The sequence below is a fragment of the Electrophorus electricus genome, chromosome 2 (assembly GCF_041902795.1).
Source record: "Electrophorus electricus isolate QZ-2024a chromosome 2, ASM4190279v1, whole genome shotgun sequence".
In the NCBI taxonomy this organism is placed as follows: domain Eukaryota; kingdom Metazoa; phylum Chordata; class Actinopteri; order Gymnotiformes; family Gymnotidae; genus Electrophorus; species Electrophorus electricus.
The window spans coordinates 39,143,117-39,167,909 of NC_137498.1; the positions used below are offsets into that span (position 1 = coordinate 39,143,117).

General features: G+C 40.4%; 1 protein-coding gene across 22 annotated transcripts in view; it reads left to right on the plus strand.

The window, feature by feature from the left end:
- Window positions 1-24,793, plus strand: part of adgrb2 (adhesion G protein-coupled receptor B2) — a 188,123-nt gene that overhangs the window by 148,582 nt on the left and 14,748 nt on the right. For 10 of the 22 annotated variants that reach the window (XR_014118762.1, XR_014118764.1, XM_035529184.2 and 7 more), the window contains exons 20-28: window positions 2,735-2,804; window positions 3,379-3,445; window positions 6,100-6,185; window positions 10,557-10,655; window positions 12,201-12,399; window positions 14,887-14,979; window positions 18,486-18,525; window positions 18,741-18,755; window positions 20,781-21,517. Coding sequence is in view for 20 of the 22 variants with exons in the window: in XM_035529184.2 (XP_035385077.1) it covers window positions 2,735-2,804; window positions 3,379-3,445; window positions 6,100-6,185; window positions 10,557-10,655; window positions 12,201-12,399; window positions 14,887-14,979; window positions 18,486-18,525; window positions 18,741-18,755; window positions 20,781-21,517 (1,406 nt within the window). In the remaining 2 variants the exon portion in view is untranslated. Of the gene's footprint in view, window positions 1-2,734; window positions 2,805-3,378; window positions 3,446-6,099; window positions 6,186-10,556; window positions 10,656-12,200; window positions 12,400-14,886; window positions 14,980-18,485; window positions 18,526-18,740; window positions 18,756-20,780; window positions 21,518-22,044 lie in introns of all 22 variants that reach the window. The other 12 variants (XM_035529188.2, XM_081702948.1, XM_081702949.1 and 9 more) reach the window with 6 other exon arrangements.

Here is a 24,793-nt window from a genome sequence, read left to right on the forward strand (position 1 = left end):
TACAAACAAAAAATGTACAAACAACCAACTTCACATTTGCATCATGTTCTGATGTAATCACAATTAGTACTGGGCAGTGATGACATAACTTGATAGTGCAATATGTAACATATGAAGATTACACCTTAATAAACTTTACCTTGATTCTCAGGATATGTTGGTCAGGACATAACCAGTGCCATTCTCCTTTCATGATTTGTAAATATATTGTTTATACAGTAGTATAGAGAGAAACAGAATTCATTTCTGCTCCTGTAGATGAATTTTTTCTCCTATCTTATATATATATATATATATATATAGAGAGAGAGAGAGAGAGAGAGAGAGAGAGAGAGTGTGTGTTTCTATTACTTAGAGAACATGCGTAGTCCGCAGACATAATCCAAAGTACAAACCAGCACTATAAATCCAAAATCCAGTCAACAAGGTAAACCAAATAGTGAGGGAACAGGCAAAGAGGTAATCCAAAAACAGGCAAAGGGCCAATAAACCAGAATAAACAGGCACAATAACCAATGGCTCAGAAATGTAAGAGTTGACGAGACTTCGCAATGACTGAACATAAACATGATGTTTAATAACTACAGAGACTATTAAGGACTAACACGATTCAGGTGAGTACAGTAACAGGTAATGGACCTGACTGGGGGAGGAACCAAAAGAAACCAAAACAAGGAAACACAAGGAAAAAAAACAGGAATTAACAAACGTATTAGCATTGCCATGGGAACCACAATGCCAGGTAGGGGCGAACGTGACACTGATACTAGTTTTTATAGATAGAACAGCTCTGACATCACTCCACATTTACAGTCTACTATCCAATCCACTATTAATCATGCCATTTCAGCAGGACTCTTCCCTGATTTTCCCTGAAAATATTATTGCACATGATCCTCGCTGCAGCCATTTCTGTCTTCTCCCCAAAATTCATAAGGACAACAATCCTGGATGTTCTATTGCATCTGCTTGTTCCTGCCCAACAGAAAAAAATATCCTAGTTTCTGGATGACATTTTTCAACCAATTGTTCAGTCATTAACTACGTATGTTAAAGACTCCTCACACTTTCTACAAATCCTTGAAGGTCAACTTCTTGCTTTTCCTTAATGAAGATGGTTTGAGAGCTTTAAACCATTTTTTTTTGATGCAAGACTTGAGAAGAATCCTCCCACAGATATTCTCTTAAGATTTTTGAAACTTGTGTTTAATTCTGAACTGCTTCATCTTTGACTCCCAGTACTACAAACAGATAAAAGGAGTTAGTATGGGTACAAAAAATGGACCTGCCTATGCAAACCTCTATATTGGATTCATTGAGAAACATTTTTTGAGCAATATATGAGACCTGTACCCTTACAATTTCTAAGATACACTGATGACATTTTTGGTATTCCTACATACACATTAGAAGACTTCCAACTGTTCATTTCTTCATTTTCCAAGTTCCACCCATATTGGGCATACATGGAATAGAGCACATCCTGGCATGAAGATAACCTTTTGGGATGTTTCAGTGAAGTTTGCTAATTCTTGTTTAAATACCACTATCTATTATAAACCTACAGACTCTCATTTCTATTTGCAGTACAATTTTTCACATCCCAGGGCCAGTAGAAATTATACTTACTAACAGCTATTTAGACTTAAATGAATTTGTAGTGAGAATGAAGACTTCCACCAGAAAAGCCTGGAAATGTGTGAATATCTTCAAAACTGTGGGTTTCCTGAAGAAGTCATAGATGATGCATTTGCTTGAGTTTTACTTGTTCAGCACGTGGACACACTGACCTCTAAACAATCTGCTTTTAAGACTACAAAAATTCCCTTGGTGTTGACTTATCATCCCACAAATAAAACAGTGGCTGATATTATACTTAAACACTTCAGAATCCTCCAGGACGATACAGAGAACGCATCCCTTTTTGGATCCTCCACTAATCTCCTTTGGACAAGACAAAAACATCACTCATGTTCGTCATGAGTGAGATAAATGATCATTCAAATAATGGCTGTGGTACTGTACCCTGCAACCGCTCTAGATGTGCTACATGTAAATTTATTAACATAGCCACTAAAATAACTGGCACAAAAGGATCAATTCTCATCGCCTGTTCCTCCTCATGCTTCACTGCAGGAGTTGTCTATTACTTGTATGAGATGTAATCAGCTTTATATTGGAGAAACCAAGAGAAGGCTTGCTGGTCGATTTGCTGAACACCTACGTACCATCAGAATTAAGGATTTGTCGTTTCCAGTAGCAAGGCATTTTAATTCTAATGGACACTGCATTAATTACATATCTGTTTGCATTGCCATTTGTTGCTATAGCAGCAATGAAATTTAGGAAACTCAAAGAGAAAGAACTCATCTACAATCTTGGAACTTCAGAACCCCATGGAATGAATGAAACTCATATTCAGGAGAGAAAAACAAGTCAATTTAAGAAGAGTTGTAGAAGCAAATTTAATATTGCTTTTATTTCTGTTCAAAAGTTTTAGTTTTTGTTTTAATTTAGTTCTTTGGGTTTTTTTTGTTTTGTTTTGTTTTACTAATTTTAGTACAATAAGTACGGCATTTAAGTTTTTAATATGGGAATAATCCCTCTGCTGTCTAATTTTGTCTGCAGAGATATTGGGTTAGCTGTTTTTTTTTTTTTTTTTCTCTGTGCTTGGTTGTTCTCTGTTCCAGATCTAAATATTCAACTACTTCCTTTCCCCCTTCCATGTCCACAGGCTTGCCGGCCCTTGTTGTTGCTGTATCTGTAGGATTCACCAGAGCTAGAGGTTATGGGACACCAAGCTAGTGAGTACTTCTCTCCGCTCACCTCTGAGCTCCCAAAATTTTGACTCCTTAACACAAACCCTTATCAGACCAGTTACCAACTTCCTACGTCTCTGTGATGTTTAAAGCTTTTTGGCCTTACTCTTCTCACTGTCCATTGATTTGAACAAGTGAACTACTGACAGATCGGGTGGAAAGGTTGAAAACAAAGTGTGCTTCTAGGGATATAATTGGACACATCTGTCACATAAGGGCAGGGACTGAGCCATAAGGTCCCAAGGAGCAACCCTTTCTCCTCAGATAACTCTACCACAGCTCATCCTCCTCTCTGCCCTCTATCTTGCCTTCAGACTGTACACTTTCTTTAGTCTGCAGTGGCTACCACTTTGGCTCTGATGCAGAGCAGTGTGGCAGATGATGACCTGTGCAGGGTTTTCTCTGACCTTTTCTTTCTACTTATCCCTCTCTTGTACTGCACCATCTAAAACTCTATGCCGATTTGCTGATCACGAGTGATACATTTCCATGGTCTGAACCTCTTTAATTGCACTGTTGCTACTACTGACATTCCGCCATGTCCTTTACTCTCTCTCAGCTGCTGGTTGTCTCTGGAAGGAGGCCTACTCTATGCTTTTGTAGGCCCTGCTGCTGTCATTGTTCTGGTAGGTGTTGGTACGCTCTAAACATTTCCATTGTTCAGACTTTCCGTCAGCTACTTTAACATCTTTGATGTTTGGTAGCATAAGCAAACAATGATTTAAGCCAGGGGGACACAAACTTCCATTAATGAAATTAGTGTCGGATCAGGGTTCCATTTTAGATGTGTACATTTTCCATCAGTGTAGCATGTTTTAAATGCTTAAGTAAACTTGCTGGGCTATGATTGTGTATGTGTGCACCGTGTCTCGTCCAGCCTCAGGTGTGAATGATGTTTGTGAGATGCTTGCATGGTGCTTCACGGTCAGATGTGATTTGCGTTGTTTGTCTGTGCCATGGCAATGTTGTGATACAGCCCACTCAAACAAACTGCTGTAAATGAGATTTGGGCATCTGGAGATGCTGCCCCCATCCTCCGGGAGGCAAATCTAATTAAAGAAAAAATAATTAAACTTGCTTTCAGCAAATAGCAGAACGGTGTGATTGTCTCCCAGCAAGTGGCTAGCATGATCAGAATTTGAAAGCTCAGGCATTCGGAGAACCTGCTATTGCCTTCCCAGACACTCTCACAAAGCTAGCTGCCTCAAAACTGCTTCACTGCACCAGAACTAAACTTCATAGCTTGTAGGTCCTAGTGCAGATATACTATGGTCACATTAAAATGGGTATTGCAAGGTAACTAGAGTTCCATAGGGCAACTCTAAGTCAAGACTTTGCAAAGACTGAACATAAACATGAGGTTTAATACAGAGATTAATGAGGACTAACAAGATTCAGGTGAGTACAATAACAGGTAATGGAACTAACTGTGGGGAGGAACCAAAAGAAACCAAAACAAGGAAACATGAGGAAAAAAACAGGAAGTAAAGAAACATATTAGCATTGCCATGGGAACCACAATGCCAGGTAGGGGCGAACATGACACTGATACTAGTTTTTATAGGCAGAACAGCTCTGACATCACTCCACATTAGTCTACTATCCAATCAACTATTAATCATGCCATTTCAGCAGGACTCCTCCCTGATTCTGCACGAAATCTAATTGTACATGATCCTCACTGCAGCCATTTCTATCTTCTGCCTAAAATTCATAAGGACAATAATCCAGGATGTCCTATTGCAAGTGTTTGTTCCTGCCCAACAGAAATAATATCCCAGGTTCTGGATGACATTTTTCAACCAATTATTCAGTCCTTACCTACATATGTTAAAGACTCCTCACTCTTTCTACAAATTCTTGAACACCTGAAAGAACAAATGCTACCTTCCAACTCTTTGCTTTTTTCAACGGACATTAAATGTTTGTACACAGTCATTCCTAATGAAGATGGTTTGAGAGCTTTAAAACATTTTCTTGATGCAAGACCTGAGAAAAATCCTCCCATAGATATTCTCTTAAGACTGCCTAAACTTGTGTTTAATTCTGAACTGCTTCGCCTGCTTCACTCCCAGTACTACTCACAAAAAGAGGAGTTAGTATGGGTACAAAGATGGGCCATCCTGTGCAAATCACTTTGTTGGATTCATTGAGAAACATTTTTTGAGCAATATACTGGACTTGTACCCTTACAGTTCCTAAGAAACAATGATGACATTTTTGGTATTCCTTCATGCACATTAGAAGACTTCCAACTGTTCATTTCCTCATTCTCCAAGTTCCACGCATATTGTACATACATGGTGTATAGCACATCCTGGAATGAAGATAACCTTTTGGGATGTTTCAGTGAAGTTTGCTAATTCTTGTTTAAATACCACCATCTATTATAAACCTACAGACTCTCATTCCTATTTGCAGTACAATTCTTCAAAGGAAAAATAATTAAACATGCTTTTATCAAATAGCAGAATGGTGTGATTGTCTCCCAGCAAGTGGCTAGCAAGATGAGAATTTGAAAGCTCAAGCATTTGGAGAACCTGCTGCTGCCTTCCAAAACACTCTCTCACAAAGCTAGTTGCCTCAGAACTGCTTTACTGTACCAGATCTAAACTTCACAGCACAGTTGTAGGTCCTCATGCAGATATACTAAGGTTGCATTCAAATAGGTATTGCAAGGTAACCATAGGGTGACTGTTCAGCATTGTGGGAAAATACCCACAAGGTCTTGCTGCTGAGAAGCTGGATGTCAAGAGGCTTGGCTCAGAAGTGTACTAGTAGGTTCCAGCAAAAGACAGGTAACAGAAGATAACCTACGGTATGAATAAGCACATCAATGAAAAAATCTCTTCTAGGAGACTTGGAAATGTAAAACAACATAAATGTCAAAGACTAAAAATAATTTCTGTGAATCAAAAGAAGCTTAGAGATTAAAGCTGCTGTAATTTTGCAAGGGGTTTAAAAAAAACTTTTTAAAACCTTTTCCCTGCAAGGTGACCTCAGAGCTTTTTATTCTGAGTCATATTCTGCTTGCATGCTTTAATCAAACGCCAACTGCCTATTAGTTTCTAGCAGTCAATATAGCATTCAGTCATTATGTTTTTCTTCTGCTGACTTGCTGACTAATATATAACATCATACAATATATCTATACAAATTTATCTATACAATCCAAATTCTAATGACAAAATATGGTAATTAAGATAATGCTTGATGTTTCAGTGGCAGGATAGCCTGCCATGGCAGCTCTCAGCACATTTATTCTGTTTCTCTCCCACAGGTGAACATGCTAATTGGAATAGTAGTCTTTAACAAGCTCATGTCTAGAGATGGAATCTCAGACAAGTCCAAGAAGCAGCGAGCAGGGTGAGTAAAGACACAAAAGGGTCTTCCTGGGCTAACAGCCTGCCACCGGGGCTCTAAACCACATTTATGTACATACACACAAACACAACACACAACTGAGCATATGCTTAAAGGGTTCAGCAAAATGTTTCAATAAAAGGTGAGTTATGACAGCTTCATTACGTCTGAATAGTTTTCTGATGGCACTGTCATTAGTTTTCTGTCTACACAAACTCTCTCTCTCTCTCTCTCACACACACGCACGCACACACACACACACACACACATTTTTAAATTAAGACAGAGACAGAGGAGACAGAAAGCAAACGAATATTTTAACACTGTTCAACAAAGTGAATAAGGAGACATAGCTGATTCTCAGTCTACCATTATGGATCATAACTGGAAAGGACGTTTCTCTATTCTCGACCGACATGGACGGCAATAATGTTTAAGAATTCTGTTATTATACAGTACTGTATAGTATTAAAAGTTATTTTAATTTTTATAGATTAACAGTTTTGTAGTTTTGGTGCGTTTTCGGAGAGCTCAATGCAATGCTTAACATAAGCACGAAAACTAGCTAACACGATTTTTACTGTTGGTTAACGTTAACCGATATCGTTGTGGTGATTATAAGCTAATTAGCTAAATATATTGATATAATATTAGCTAGCCCTCTGGACTGTGAAACAAATTTGGTGCTTAATGATTTTATGATAACGCCTTCTCCGCTTCCCTTAGGTGACTACTGAAAACGTTTTCAAACAGAAATTAAAAGACTTTTTCTCTTTAATAAAGTGCTGCACTTAATTGTCGTCGATAAAAATGTAACTGTTGACTAACCTTACGCCAAACACCGGCAGTTCAAACATTTCTAGGATCAAATCCTTGGAGACTCGAGCCTTGGCGACGCTGCTGGAATGAACTATACAGCACAATTATAATAACAGACAAAGGCGTAAATTACCCTGAGAACATCTTCCCACCATTTTCTGAAATGTCTGATTTTGTCTCACAACTTTTTGAAAGTGTACTCTGAAAGTATTTTATATGAAAGGATCGCAATTTTGAGGTCCTCCATTCTTGTCACCGACACTTTTCAAAGCAAAGTTGAGCACATGATAACACCAACACACATTTCAGTAAACGATAAATGTATTTTTAATCTTTCAAATAAGCAAATAAAATACAATCGCTCATATATCCTTTAACTCTTTCGTTCGTGGAACTTCACGCGGCCAAGGTGAACGGAAGCCGGACGTTGCGAGTGAGCGGGATGTCAGCAGCCTGAGCTGAGATGGTGTATTCACATTTTAGCAGTGCAATTGAAAACATACAAGAATGAGTTGACAAAATGTACGTTGCATTTTGCCTTTAATGAATGACTAAATTTAGCTTTAAAAAACCTCGAATATCCAAATGCCAAAATTAAAAATGTAGCATATCTTAAATACTGTACGTTTTAATCAGTAATCTTATATTAATGACACGCATTGGTAGCCATGTGGACAATACTGAAGCACTAAGCATTTTACTCAGAAAAACCAGTGAAGTGGTACTCCTGATAGTAATGGATAAGTCCTTCACTTCAGATGGGTGCTGTTTGGATGATGTTAAATTGCTTGGTAGATTTCCATAGATGAGTGGGTTGGAAACAATTGCTCTTACGTACTGAATGAGAAGCTAATCAGAGATGTGAGCTAGTTCAGTGGTTTGATATTTTTAATGCCCCCTCCCGACAAAAAGCAGTGCTGCAATCCCTTACCAAATAGATTTTTTCCCCCACACTTTTCATGCGAAAGTGGAGGAGTTGATGCATTTTTGAATCTAAAATGACTATCCAGGAATTGTGCCCAGTGCCTTATTTATATATTTTCTTTTAAAAAAGGCGCGCGCGCACACACACACACACACACACACACACACACACACACACACACAGACTGTAGTGCATTGAAGATTGTGGTCACTGCCATTAATGCACTGAGGCATGGCATAGACTGTCAAGTCCCATATAAGGCGAATGTTCCCTAAACCAGTGGTGCTGCTTTTCTTGGCATCAAAAACAGTTAAAGAATTTATTCAATCTGTTCCCACAAAACACTCACACTGTTAATACCAAACTCATGCAATAATTTTTCTCTCTCTCTGTGTCTCTCAGTCTCTCTCTGTCTCTCTCCTCCATATGGGCACGTGGGTATTGTATTTTAAGAATGTGTTGCTTCAGAGTGGGCTACCTTATGACTTAGTGTAGTCCATGCACAGTTCTCATATTATGAGGATGCTTTATTAAAGCATCACAGTGCTGTCCCTTACATGCTGTCTGCAGTGTCACTGCTCAGTCACTACTACATGCTCTCTCTCTCACACACACACACACACACACACACACACACACACACACACACACACTCACAAGGGGTCCCTAGACTGGAGACATGTTCCTTAATGCTACTTCCCTGAAAAGATTTTCTGCAGAGGTGGATGGCTGGCATCTAAGTGATGTCAAACCTATATATTTCATATAAATGAATATCTGTTTTTTGTTGTTGCTGGTAAATGCAGCTTGCTATAGCCAATACTGACCTCAGGATTGCTAACTAAATGAAAGTTAATATGCGTAATTAATTTTCCTGCTGATCTGGCAACTTTTCTGAACAGGTTATACTTATATTCATTCAATTTTATCAGCAAAAAATCTAAATATTAATAACATTCATAAGAAAACTGTCATATGCCTGTTTATTTGCTGTTCTTGGATAGATCAACAGATCTTGACAAGACATGCAATGATTGATGGGTAAATTTTAATATCAGCATCCTGCCTAGTGTTTTGACTGAACAGTTTCACTCCTTACAGTTTGGAGTCTCAGTTAAAATGGCCAAATTGCTTGTGTAGTCTTCTTTGTATTAAACATATATAGGGTTTTAGTCCAAACCTTATAACAAAACTCTCACAAAACAATGTGTCAGGCATCATGCAACATATCTGAAACTATTTTGTGTAATAACGGAATGAAGCTTTTAAAGTCATCAAATGCTTCGGATGTCTGTTTCCTAGAATTTCACAATTTCACAATCACAATTTCATACAATTGTGATTCGATATGTTTCTCTAGAAAGGTGCATTTTACACCAAAACACTCTTTCTTACTTTGTTGACATCTATATAATTTATTGAGTAAGGAATTTTGAAAAAAACTGTGGAGTTCCCCTTTAAGGAGAAAATAACACTGGTTTGTAGCTCTACTCTCTAATCTCCTTGTAGAAATCCAATACTTTAAATAGACCTAATGTAGCACTTCTATTTAATGTATGCTGCAGTGATACAGGCCAGAAGAATGGAATTTACATCCAAGTTTATGCATAGTGAATAAGTTGAGAAACTTTCTTTTGAGAGGAGCATTTCTTTTATATGCTCTTGGTCCCTGTCCTCATTGAGATTGTTGGAACAAGTTTCAGCCTGGGCTACATTTGCAAAATGGAAAGAGATTCTGAGTGCTTCATTAAACACTAAACTCCATGACTGATTACCTGAGAGCGAGTCTGACCATGGTGGCCCCATATGCTCTCTGTAACAACACATCCACATACATAAGGATAGAGAGAGAGAAAGAGCTGGAAAGTATTTCAGCTCATCCTGGTTGATATTCTCCCTCAGGTCATTAGTCATGGAGTTCAGGTGTCCAGATGTCTGGCTTATTACAACAAACCCATAAACACAAGCTCATGGCCAAAAGAGGCTGATCTTTGCAGCTCCCAAGTGTTTGCCATGTTATTGATGACCTGTAGCAAATTCCCATCTCTGGCCTGAGGTTTTTCCCTCTCATGTTCTCCTCTGTTTCACATACAAACACCTCTGCTCTGTTAAATATGTATGTGTACACTATGCCACTACCATGCACATTAGTAATCTGTCATGTAACGTCTGTGCTGCAACTATTGTCCATTACAGCTGTTATAATTTAGCCATTGCTTTAATTTTTCTTTTCATCCTTTCTTTTTTTCAATGTGTCATTCCCTTTCCTTCCCCTTGTGGTTTTTATTACCTTTTATACCTTTTACTGCTTCCAATTTGTCACCATTTCGTTTATTATTATTATTATTATTATTATTATTATTATTATTATTTATTTTTTGTTTGTTTGTTTTTGTGTGAATGTGTGTGGCATTATTGGTATGAACCCGCTCTTTTCCAACTCTGTTTTCCTTCCATATGTCTATGTCTCTGTCCACCCCTCCCTTGTGTGTGTGCATGTGTGTGTGTGTGTGTGTGTGTGTGTGTGTGTGTGTGTGTGTGTGTGTGTGTGTGTGTGTGTGTGTGCGTGTGCGTGTACATGTGTACATGCGTGTTTGTGTACTTGTGTGCGTGTGTGCTGGGTCCTGAAGTCCGCCGCTGGAGGCACGTAGCAGGCTGCTCCTCAAATGCTCCAAGTGTGGGGTGATCTCCAGCACCGCTCTGTCCAGCTCCACCGCCAGCAGCGCCATGTTAGTCCCATTCCACACTCTCTTTCTGTGTCTCTCTCTATCTCCCTTTCCCTTTCCCTCTCTCTGGCGCTTTCACTATTTTTCTTCTGTCTATGGCTGTCCTATCTTCTTATCTGTTCTCTTTTTTCCTCTTTTCAATTCAATCTCCCTTGCTCACTCACCTGCTCTCTTTCTCTTTCTCTCTCCTGTTCTTCATTCTTCTTTGAGCTATACTAACCCACTCCTAACAGTAAGAAACAAGTACTCTTCAAAGAGCTGCTCTCCTGCACATGCACACACACACCCTTTCTCTCTCTCCCTCACTCTTTCCTTCTCTCTTTCTCTCTTTTCCCCTTCCTCTCTCTCACACACATTGCCATGAATGAGATGTCTGTTCTTTGAAGAGGTAAAGAATCAGAGAGTGGGTCTAAGGTCATCTCTGGTTCTTTTGGGTTTTGAAAAAATTGGACTAATCTGTAGCTTTTTGCTAGCTGAAATGAAATGATAATGGAATTAGTCATATCTCAACTCAATTATCTCTCTGTCTTTTGTAATTTGTTTCATGCTTTCTTCATCCTTTAAATGAAAATGATGGTCGTGTGTGCAATTTGTCTTATAGTATATGTGAGTATGTGGTGCATGTGTGTTTGGCCATAGGGATAGATAAAATCCTACGAAAGCTCTCTAGCCTGCATTACCATATTTTTGTTGTCTGTCTCTCCCTCTGTCTGTCTTTCACTCTCACTAGTAATGAACTGAAAGTGGGTCATCAGTCCCCTGTCAGTTAAGCCCATTTACACTGAGGATGTGAATTCAGTACAGCGTGAACACACTAACTTGGTGTCAGACACTATGGCTAACCAGACTGACGCCAGTCCATCTCCCTTCAGCCACTATGGTCAGCCCTGTCTGTGCTGAACCTGGCATCATCCGACAGCCTTTACTGACACCTGCCATTTAGCACATCATAATCACAGGATGCTGCCTTCACATGCATTATATGGTATCATGTAAACCACTATGACACACAATGCCATACAGAACAATGTATGTACAACATAATACATTCTAGTAGGGAAGGCGAGTGTGAAATGGACTATTTAGTCAACACTAGAACTAATAATCCAGTTAGTTTTCCAGTAGTCCACCAGCATTTCATCACATGGCATTTTGTCATACCATGTCTCACACTAATATATTTCTATGAATATTTGTGTATGAAAGGAGAAAAATGAAATGAATGTCAGTTGTTCCATGATTTCATGTTTATCTTGGTATTTGTGCCCCCCCTTCCTCTGCCCCCAACCCCCCTCCCCCCCCCCCCCCCCATCGACTGTGTTATTCCATCTCACCAATTGATACAATACCACTACCACCACCACCAATCAAGCGAGTGCTAGTCACTGTATGCTAAAGTACACCGGGGTTGACATGAACTTTTGTGTTGTATATGTCACTTGCAAGCCGGTCTGGACCGGAGGCACCAAGGTCATGTGCCAGCGTGCCAGTGCGAGTAGGAGCAGATGAGGAGCTGAGGTAGCCGGGCCGTGTGCTGTCTGTGTGCAGGGCTTCGCTGTGGAGCTCCTGCGTGGTGCTCCCCCTTCTGGCGCTCACGTGGATGTCGGCTGTGCTGGCCATCACAGACCGGCGCTCCACCCTTTTCCAGGTGCTCTTCGCTGTCTTCGACTCAGTGCAGGGCTTCGTCGTCGTCACTGTGCACTGTGCCATGCGGAGAGAGGTCAGTGGGCATCTCCTTCAGAGACCAGTAAGCGTGCGTCTAACTGTCAGAATGAGAAAAGAATGGGGTAAAGACAAGTGCATTTTTGTTCTTGATAGTGATGTTGTGTGTCATGAAGTGGAAAATAAAGCCAAACCTCTAAGGAGAAAAATATATTAAAATATGCAGTGATTTTTTTAAGACATTGATATTACTACATTCCTAAGGACCCCTAATGTGTGTAATTTTATAGAATCACCCAGATTAATGAGTAATCTACATTTCTCTTATTACTGTCGAAAATGTTGAAAATGGCTCATTTCATTGTGAGCAAAGACTTGTAAACATTATAAATTCTGTGCTTGCTCTAATTACCACTGCAATTCCTGATTATCTGCGAGGTTTCAGCAAGCAAGCAGCTAAACTGATTGCGATATGAAATCACTAACTTTTTAAAACTTCTTGTGTGCTGAGTGTACTGTTGCTCAGAATATCCATAGAACGATTATAAGGAGTGGAACATTATAATGGAGGCAGATAATGCAGGCTACCCTTTATGAATTTCTCTACATGCCACCTGTGGTTGTACCCACAATGCACCAGGGCTTTGATCCAATTCTCTAGCATGTGTTAATTTGGCTAAATTTCAAATATCAGCCAAATTGCAAAATAGTTTTAGTTTAAAGGGAAAATAGCACTACTACATCACTAAGCCATGTATGTTAAATCAATATCAGAGACCAGGGCTTAGAGTAAAATAAATCCTGGAATTATTTTAGTAAATCTATGAAAATCCCTGCCATGGATTTGATGTAATCCCTAATAGCTTTAGAATAGCACGTGTGGTGCAATCATACACAGTGCACACAGTTTGATGTGTGAATTAAACACAGTTAAGAGGCCAAGAAAACAAAGAACAGTGGCGATTAGTACAGAGACTGAGAAGAGAAAAGATTCAGAGAGCGTGGACAGAGTGAGACATATACTTCAGAAAATGTCATTGGGTATTCATCTGACATGCCCAGAATTCTGACTGAATAAGTAATCATTTATAGCATATGGTAAACCTGAGTCTGAGAATGACATTTCCTCTCTCTTTCTCTGCAGCCTATTGTTTAAACCCTCCACATATTAATATGTGGGTGTGCATGTGTTTATATGTGTTGTGTGTATTTGTGTGTGTGTGTGTGTGTGTGTGTGTGTGTGTGTGTGTGTGTGTGTGTGTGTGTGTGTGTGTGTGCATGTCTGGTTTCCAAGATGTAACTACCTGTAGATGCTTTTGGGGGGCATTTGTTGAATAGCAGTGCTGCATACAAACCATTCTCAATTATATGTGACATATCATAAACAGCAGAGAAAGAGTATACATTCATACTGACTAAAATATACCCAGTCTGTGTGTTGGAGGTCATTCTAAGTAAATGCAGGTTGTAAGCTGTTAAGAATTTGTATGTATTAGATGAGACACTAACTGACACCTGTAACACCTTGCAATATTAATATTTGTTGAGAGGAAGTATACATTCTTGTCCCCAAATCCTCATGCAAATGGAATGGAAACCTGTTACTAGGGTTACTCAGTTGTCAGGGGAGCATCCTATAGCTAGCCCTCTGTCATTAATGGATAGTGTGTCCTTAGTTCTCCTAGGTAAAGTCTTCCTAAGCATGATGTGTGCAATGTTAGTCATTCAGGAGTACTAACTCCTGTCAAAGTTTTATTAAAAATCTATCTACATTCCCTTGATTTTTATCTCAACTAGATTAAAGTGAGATATGTTATCCTAGGCAAGACAGGTATGCCTATGTCTTAAAGAATCTTATTACCAGTAGTAATTTTGTGATAGCAGTAAACAGGGTTGTGGAAAGCCTTTCTTATTCCATTCCATGTCATTTTCTTCAGCCTCATTATTTGGGTTCCAGATACAACTGAATGTTCTACTACAATGTCCAAGATGACGTAAGACAAGTTGTTAAATGAATACAGAGTATATAAACAATGGATAATAAAAATATTCTGATTAGACATAATTAGGCAGATTTACCTTGGAGTGTAGATAGAGGTTTGTAGGTTGTGTGGAGGACACAAAGAGCAATCCCGCCTGCATATCAGCAAAAAAGGCAACATAATGCTGTAATTTCTCACTATTTCACTATTTAGTAGGTCCCTGTAGCCTGTTTCTGCATGGATTATCATTAAGACATTAAGATCTGAGGAGAGCTTATCTGCACTCTCGTGTTGACCAGTGTTTTGCACATTGCTAAATTCTGTATACACCTGAGGATGAAGCAGCATAACTGCAGAGGACATATCACATCATTATAGCAATATAACTGCAGATGACATATTACCCCACCCCTATATCCCCCTGGTCATTTGTGCACACATTACAATGGGAAATATTGTGTTATTGTATGAGTTTGCAATATCTTTAATACAACCTGTATGGTTATTTTCCTTACATTATTTTTTTGAAAACAAAGTATACACTGGTATGTGACCCTCTCTTTCTCTCTCTCTTTCTCTCTCTCACTCAGGTACAGGATGCAGTACGCTGTAGGATGGGTGGATGTAAGGATGACAGTGAGAACTCTCCAGATTCCTGCAAAAATGGCCAGGTGCAGATCATGGTGAATAGCATCTCATCCCACTTCATGTCACACAGAACTAAGTGAGGACTACTGTCTGACGTGCATCACAATGCCATGAGCTGTTAGCCTTTATGTTAGCTTTAAGTGATTAAGTATATTAAGCCATATACACTGCTCAAAAAAAGGGAACACTTAATCATCCCAGAATTACATCAATTCACTTAAACTTGAGGTATATCAGTTTGTCCAATTAGGAAGCATACCTGATTGTGAATCAATTTCAGCCGCTTTGGTACAAATGAAAGTGACAACAGGTGCCACGGTGAGGCAACAGCAAGACAATCCCCAAAAAAGGAATAGGTTTGCAGTTGGTGACCACAGACAATTACTCTTTCCTCATCCTCGCTGACTGACTCTTATCTACAGTACTGTAGTAGTGTGTTTTGCTGGTACCCTTGTCACTACTGGTAGCATGAGGCAGTACCTGCATCCAATTCAGGTTGCACAGGTAGCATGGCACGTCCATACATGCCCTCAGTAGAAGACGTGCTGTGTCTCCTAGCAAAGTCTCAAGAGCATGGAGGAGATACCAGGGCACCGGTGATAACATGAGGAAATGTGGACAGCCCAGCACTGTGCAGCTTTTACCAGACAACACTAGAATTGGCAGGTCCGCCATCAGCTCCCTGATGTTTTCCCAGATGAGAACAGGTTCACACTGAGCACATATGACAGACATGAACGTCTGGAAACTTCATGGTGAACGTTATTCTGCCTGCCTCATCATCCAGCATGGCATATTTTGCCATGGCTCTGTGATGGTCTAGAGAGGCATATCTTTCAAGAGTCACCCAAACCTCCAGGTTATAGCCAACGGTCCCCAGACTACTGTTAAGTACCAGGATGAAATCCTCAGGGTCATTGTCAGACCTTATGCTTGTGCAATGGGACCTGGGATCCTCCTGGTGCAGGATAATGCCTGGCCTCATGTGGCCAGAGTGTGTAGTTAGTACCTGGATGACGAAGGCATTGATGCCATTGACTGGCCCTCATGTTTATCAAACCTGAATCCAATTGAGAACCTCTGGGACATTATGTATCAGTGCATCTGACACCACCAAGTAATGCCAGAGACTGTCCAGGAGCTCACTGATGTCTTGATCCAGGTCTGGGAGGAGAGCCCCCAGGACACCATCCACCATCTCATCAGGAGCATGCCCAGGCTTTGCCAAGAGTGCATACAGGCACATGGGACCTTATGCAATACTGAGGCACATTATGAGTTGCCATAATGAAATTCACACAAATTGGATCACCGTGTGATTTCAATTTTTTTACTTTGATTTTTGCTGTGATTTTGACTCTAGCCCTCATTGGGCTGATGATTTTTGTTTCCACTGACTATTCTCAATAAAGTACACAATTTATATCAGTAAAGATTTTTTGTTCATCAAGATCCGGTGTGTGATTTAAGTGGTCACTTAATTTTTTTGGAGCAGTGTATATATGAAGAATATATATTTGAGCAGTATACAACCTCTCATAAAATTGCACACTGCACAATGTTTGTTCATTTGTAAATTATTAATAAGTAGTTTAATATAAAATGTACCCATAAATATAATATTAGTCTGTATTTATTTAAACCAATGAAGTTTCTGCAGGTGCAGGCTGAATGCTCAAAGCAAGTTACAGAGAATAATATGCGATACCCTGCAGAAATGCATGACTAACCTAGGATCCAGTCAAGCGTAGAGAAGTACAGTCAGTCCAGGTAAATTATAAAGTGTACATGCATTCTGTTATTTGTTGTCTCACTAAAAAATGAAAATAATAGCCCAGCAGGAACATTGCTACATTAATGGTATTTGCATTTCTAAAAGCATTTTGCGATCTTGCCCATGAAAGTCTATAAGAGCTTATTTTTGATTTCTTGTCATTCTAAAACCAAGCATTATGCAAATAAACACTGGAAAACCATTTGAAATTACATCTGCATACTAAAGAAAATATGTTTCTTGAGGCTTAACACTGGAATATTGCTTTAAATGCCTACACTACCACTTTTTCAATCGATAGTTTTATCAATAAAAATGAAAATGTGCATTAAAAGATTCGAAGTGTGATGCACAATTTACCTCTGCTCACATTTTACCTATGCGAAGAATAGATTGCATCTTTAGTAAGATTAACACATTAAAAATAATAACAAATAAATGAAAAGTTATTATTTATAATTGGTATAATTTATCATTTATAATTTTCTCACACATCCATTAAACAATTCTTTAAAAGTGTACCCACTGTAACAACAGGGCCCAACAGAGTGTGACAGCCTTGGTTTAGAGCAGGAAAGGGAACCACCCTTTTCTCTTTTTTCCCCTTCACTTCTTTTCTCTTCCCTTCCCTTCTCTCCCTGTTACACTTGTCCACTCACTCTGTCTCTCTCTCTTCCTCCCTGTCTTCGCTGCGCTGGCAGAGAGGGGCTCATGCCATTCTGCGTGCATAGAGTTACCATGATTCCTTCAGATGTTCTCCAGCACGCAGCCAGGCGTGCCCCCGAGCCCTGCCCCATACCCAATCGTCATGCCCCTATGCCCACCTTCTTCTGCCAAGCAGCAAGCATGGGCAGAACGCAAAGCGTGCCCATCCTCCCAAGCACAACCCCAGCCATTCCCCCACAGGCCTGGAACACAGTCAGGCAGCCGCATGTCGTTTACTCAGGAGCAGAACTCCTGCTGTGTCTGTGTGCTGTAGTGGCAGTGTTGGGAAGTGTAGAGTGTAATTGACAACATAGTGTGAATGTATTAGATGGCTAATTAGATAAGTAGCTTGCTGTCAGCAGGTTTTACTTCAAGTTCATTTAGCATAGTGTTACACAAGTGCAGCTTTGTTTCAGGGAATGCTTGTTAAGTGCTTGAATATACTGTTTTAATCACCCCTCCCTCCCCCCCTCTCTTTTGCCCACCCAATCTGTCAGTCACTCTTTCTTACCCAAACAAGAACACTTTAGAAGGTGTGCTGTAAAAATAATAATGTGCTCCCCCAGTTTAATGGCCTACTTAAAGGCCTGTGTCAGCCCCTGTGAGAGGACCTATAGTGGGCAGGGACAGTGAGGAGCTTTGGAGGCCCAGCCATATCAAGCTCTGGCACTTCTTTAGTAAGCATAACCTCCACCTATCCAGGTCAGATATTGAAAAACTTGAAACACAGTGCTGCCTACTGCTAAAGCAGGTTTTTTTTTTCCACTCTTTGGTTTTGAGTTTTTCATTTTCTATGACTACACAATGGCAACTAACATGACTTTTTTTTTTTTTCAAGTATATCCTTCCTCGGTCAGGTAGTAAATTCTCCCACCCACCTACATCTGCCTTCTTGCCACCCACTCACCCCTCATCCCTCACACAACTAACTGCCACATCCAAACATATCACCCTGCACACAGTCCATTTACACACTTCCTCTGTGCAGTACCTGCTTGGGTTCAAAACTACTCATATATAGCTGGATTCATTTGTTCTCTTCCCTGCCACTCTCCCAAACAGACTGACTTTGAGAAAGATGTGGACCTAGCATGCCAAACAGGTAAGTATCTGTCTGTATCTCTGCCGAGCCTTCTCTCTTTCCTCTGTCACTGTTCCTTCTTTTTTTCTTGCTGGCTTTCTATCACTTCCTCTGACCAGTCCTTTTCTGTTTCATCTGGTCTTTCATGTTTACCTGATTCTAACACTGTGGTTGTGGTGATGTTCTGAGTAATGTAAAGTTAACACTGCTCATCATTATCTCTCCTACTCTTACAGAGAGAGGACATCCATGTAAGTCTCTGTCTAAGCCAAAGCCTTTTCTCCTTGCCTTTCAGTTCAGCAAGAGTACAACTTTTATTTGGCATCAAATGGTGCCTTGTAAAAAGCTAGCATGACATTTTACTTACAGCCCCCTTCCCCTTTTTAGCATACTGGGTCATTTTTCGCTCTGTCCTCCAAAAGTACTGGAACAATGAAGTTGAAATGTCATTTTTGCTGCATACTCAAGCACTTCTGACCAGAGACTAAAAGACAAATATAAAGCAAAGTGACAGATACCTACATTTCTGGACCTGTACGCTTTATCCTTTTGCAGTCATATCACTTTATTTTCAGGTTCACTTCTTTCAGCCAACATAAATATTGGTGCAAATTAATGTAAACCCAGTAACATATGTCTCATGCACACAGTAAATGATTGGGTCATCTAGCCAAAGCTCAGTGCCTCAGCCTTATGAGCTGTCTATTATCATAAAGCAGTACTGATTTAATTAAGAGCAAAAATAATAAATGGTGGCCAGATCACAGTGACTCACAGAACTGAGCATAGTAAAACTAGCTTTGAATTATCTTTTAAAAATAAGTTAATGACATTAATATGTATAAACTGACAACGAGAAGGTGAATTATTATAATTATTAAAATAGGATGTCCTATAAAATAGGAAATACCCAGTGATCACCAATATAGGAACAACCTTTCGCACATAAATGATGTATAACAGGATAATGATAAAATAACAATATGCTAAAACATGGCTTCAGCATATTTACTGGAATACTGCCTACAAACCCGTTAGTAACAGCTTGAGTACACAACAAAATTAAACATTTCTTCTGTTAGAGAAAACTAACCAAGTGCAGTGTATTTAGAGATTTTATTCATTGTTTTTAAGTCAGTAACAATATACTAATCATTAGGTGTCTTTTTTGTTTTTAACCTAAATTCATTGTTATGTTTAAAACCAGTTTTTTTAAAAACACATTTGAATTTAGCTGTGTGGACAATGTACCAAACTTGATTGCTAACTGAAACGTCCATCTTTGACCAGTTCTTGCGACTGACTGAGCAAGAACTGTAAGATAGTGCAGATCTCCTAGAGCGATGCGTGCTCTTTGACATGGTTAGATGTATGCTGCAGGCTCTGTTGAGCAGTCCTCTCCTCTTGCGAGTGGAGTGGACTCTTTCCTGTGCATGCCTATGGCTTCCGTTCCCCTCCTTCTTTGCCAGCACCTCAAGCTCCCTTCTGTTTCTTCCCTTCAAATCTGCATGCTACAACTTAACACCAAAATCCTTCAGCCTTGCTAAAACACCCATGTCCTGTTATCCTTGCTGCACTTTGCAACCTTTGACCTCTGACCTCGATTCCATTGCACTCATTCCTAGGCTCTGTAATCGAGCTCATTCTCCTTTCTCTCTCCTCTCATCTGTGCCTTTTTCTCTCTCTCTCTCCCCACACTTCAAACCTGGCACTACAAACTGGCAACATCCACAACATGAATGACCACCCTCTGATCTTTTCTGCTTTTCCTATACATCTGGGCCTTTTTGTTGGTCATTTGTTGCTGTGGGCCTTGGGACACTTCCACGGCGTGCTGTCTGGGTGTCTGTCTGTCTTTCTGCTGCCACCTGCCCATGTGCTCTTGTTCCATCTGTTCCATCTCTCTGCTGTGACCTTCCTCCCTCGCTGGTCATTTCCATTCTTGGCCCCTCTGTCCCTCTTCCTGTCTATCTGGTCTTGTGCACTCGACCTCTGCTTCTGTCTCTTCTCTTCCTACCTTCTCTTGCTTTCTTTCTCCTCTATATCCCTCTGTCTTCCCCAATCTCTTGCCCTCTTTTCCTGTCTTGCCTTCTCTTTTTCTCCCTCCCACTCCCTGTCTCTATCTGTACTGTTCCCCTATCTCTCTGCCTCTTTCTGTTCCCCTCTCTCTCTTCCTCCCTCTCTTTCTCTCTTCCCTTCCCTCCCTTTCTCCTCCTTTTGCCTTCCTCTCTTGCTCTCCCTGTCTCTTTCTCCTCCTTCTCCTCTCCCTCCCTCAGTCATCTTTAAGGAGGTGAACACCTGTAACCCAGCCACCATCACTGGTACCCTGTCGCGCATTTCTCTGGACGACGAGGACGACCCCAAACTCACTTCCCACCAGGAGGGGGTTAACTTCAGCAGCCTACCTGGGAACATTCCCCCAGCCAACCTCCTGGTACAAGTGCCCCCGCTGAGTACCCTGAATGAGCTCAGTGATCAGCCCCTGAAAAAGGAAGTCAACGTGGAGCAGCAGGGGCAGCGCCAGCGCTCTGGACCTGTCTATTTGTGCACAGAGAGTAGCCTGAGCTGGACCCGTCCATCGCCTTCCACCCCAGATCCAGCCGGGGGTGGGTGCAGTGGTGGAGGGGAAGGGGATTATATGGTACTCCCCCGGCGGACAGTCAGCCTCAAGCCCCCTCCCACGACCAAGGATGAGGGCAAGCCTCGCAACATCACAGTAGAAGACCCTCCCTTCCCCCCACCCCCCTCACCCATGACGCTGCACCCGGGCGAGAGCGAGCCCTACCCCGTGGACTTCCCCACTGTGGATCATGTAGGTGCAGGCCTGAGTTGTTCCTATGGTACACTCAAGCAGCTGCCAGCTCTCGCCAGTGCCCACAGCCAGCAGACGAAGCCAGGCCGGCCATGCATCAGGCAGATCCTCGCCTCAAGCACAGCGGAGCGCACCAGGACCCTGCCTCGCAACCTTGGCAGCACCAACACCAACACCAGCCTCTCTGCTGGCTCCCTGGAAGTAAGTAGAAGCAGACAGTACGGGTGTGGCACTGCTACAACTCCCTGCTGCCTTAGACATAGTACTTTGTCCAACCAGCAGGTCTGTTCTATGATAATCTCCCTGCATTTCTGCTGGCTTGAAGAGACTGAGGTGGCAAATGGTTGATATGGAGGCACTGACAGGAGCATGTCAACAGGACAGTGGGCATGTAGTAACCCATTATTTTCAATGAAAAAACAACAGTGATGGGGTAGTAATAGCTGTGCTCTTGATGAACCCACACTATTTTGTGAATCTACATGCATGTCTATATCAAATAATCTTTGACGTGATTAACTTAATGAAAATACTGGTATATACACCTAGTACACACACATGCTCACACATACAACACACACACACTTGGTGCCTTCATATTCATAAATCTCTAAATGTTTTCAGTGTCTGTGATCATTATCAGCTCAGAATGAGATGTGTTGTTAATTCATGGTCACCTAAGTTTTGTAACTAATGGAAATTTTCTGTCATCTATTTCTTTAATGCAGGGGATAGATGAGTATCTGTCATCTCTACTGTCTGAATTCCCACACATACTTATCTCCTAGCAACTCTCCTACATAAATGTCCTAAGTATTTAAGGTGTATCTTATTTCCCAAATTCATGTCAGCATGGTCTTACAAAACACACCGTCTGCGTGGACATTAGTTTTGTGTGTGTGTGCGCGTGTGTGCATTTGCATGAGCTTGTTTGTGTGCGCATATGCGAACATCTGTCTGTCTATAATTACACTACAGCCACACTGAGATGGACAGCAGATGGAGAAACAAAGCCAAAGGAGATGCCCTGGAGATCTTGTGCTCCTTCACACACTCAGAGTCTCTCTCCCACTCATACATACATACATAAACACACATATACACACACACACACATACACAGTTCATATTACTGGATAGCTGGTGGCATTGGTTTCTTTCACAAGGCAGTTCTTAAACTCATTAGGTTAATGAGAAAACAGTTAGATTTCTTCTTTCTCACTCTTTTCTTCTTCACATGCCCCAAGTCATTAGAGGCAGTGCATATAATTAAGGAGCATCTCAAACACAGTTACTGCAGGATGCAGGAGGCAAAATATATGTGTGTCATGCTGAGTGTATGAATGCTATCTGCCTGCCTGACATTTACATTAGTGTCATGTACTCGAAGTTTTAAGAGCAAATAGTTAATTTGTGTAAAGTAACTTAGGTAGTGTTTTTTGATGAAACATCTGAAGTTATTAGTATCTGGAGCAATAAAAATTCAGTTTAAATCAACATGTTTAAAGCAGAATTTAAAAATCAATTTTAAACATATATCAACCTCCCAACCAATTCCCTTGCTAATTTCCTCCTCTTGAGTCATCATTTTTGGCTGCTTACAGATCACCCACAAGTGTGGTGTTACTGTGCAGAGGAAAAGCAGAGCACTAGATCTTAGAAGGAACTAAATGATGATGTTGTGACATCCCTCAATGGTGAAATATAGAGGCAGATTGTCGAGTGATCTGCCTCCCTGTCACATCCTCAAAATTTCCTACCTTACCACCCACCCTCCAGACCCCAGTTCAGCACTCAGCACAACAAGTAACAGTGGCAGCTGTGTTCAGCTGATGTAAATGAAAATGCCCTACTCCCAACTCATTGATGGCAGAGTCCAAGTGGTGGTGTGGAAAGCTCCAAGTGGCCTGCACAGATACAGTTAAGTAGACTGACAAGATTCACAGGAAGCCCAATAGCAGGCAACATTTAGCAATGTAGAAAGTTAGCATATAACCTTCTATGTTGTGAATTCCACTTTAGTAGACAGTTTCTCTTCTATTGACATGAAGTGTGCATTTAATGTATAAATCCAACTAAAATTACCTGAATACCATGGTGCACCAACATTCTGAAAATCTGGTAACAGATAAAATAACATAACTCATCTAAGAGCTTGGAGAAACAACTAAAGAACACTTTTAAGACCATGTGCACAATACTATTCAACACCTTTTGGACCACATTTTCAATTTTTAATAAAGTTTATTTACACATAGTGCAGTTATGAGACTGATGCCTGTAAATAGGTTTGCTGAAATCAAGTTGAGGCAGAGCAAGTTGGTTTCTGAAATCATACTATGTGGTTGTGCACGTAGATGTGACTTTTGTTTATGTTCAGTAATCTACAAATCACTCCAGTCATCTCATCTTGAAAATAATAGAGCCTCACATTCAAAGCAATTCATTGCTTCCAGCTGATTGGATAAATTTGTTAACATTGTGCTGTCATAACTGGTATGGGTTTTTTTGTTGTTGTTTTTTGTTTTCCTGTGACTAATTCAAAGATCTCTTCTACAGTTTCTTCCACAACTTTAATTCTTCTCATGGGAGAGAATTTTTTTTTTCCCTTTTTTTGCCTCAATGCCTCAGCCCACATTAAAACTCTTGTAATATTTGAAATACAAGATTTGTGTTGACAGTTGCAAACAAAGGCCCATGTTGAGCTCTGTGTCTACATAGGTGGTGTCTTCTGTCTCTAAGATAAGTGTGTTTGAACAGCTGCAGCAATTCATTCTCTAGTTTATCTAAGATAAACATACTTGTGTATATGATTACATTCCAAACATAATCCAGGTCTGGCTCCTGTTCAACATCTTACAATATTCATGAACAGTGAGCAAATGTTTTAAAAGAAAATTCACGTTAAGTCAGTTGTAGGATTTAGAGAGATGATTTATGGACATCAGTTGCCTTGATCCTTCAGCGTTCTCCTAATTTACTGATGTAACTTGAATGAATTGTCTGTATTTGAGAATTTGTGGCTTTTGTGGGGTATCTACTCAGCAAGCTTCTCAATTATTTATGGATGTTGTGCATCTTAAATGTTAATATACCAGCACTGGTGTACAGAAAAGTAAAGTAAAGCATTTAGTTTAGTTTTGGCAGACAAATGTATTGGTCATCAGGTTTGGAAATTTCTCAGACACTGATTTGCCCAAAAATACAACCCCAACATTGTAGGATTTTGTAGCTTTACAGTGCTTACATCACTTGTTTGTCTTACTGTTGGGTTTTGTAGTGTATGAGTTCATCTTGGCTCCTCAAGGCATAACCACTATAGAGTGTTCAACAAAGTGAAGCAGCATTTCCCCCAAATTCAGTACACATACCCAATGTCAATATGTGGTGTGCCCTGTGCAGGTTGAGTGGGCATTTTTAGAGGTTTTTTGATGATGTACTACTGTGATTGATCATGTGTTTTCTCCACTCCCAACTC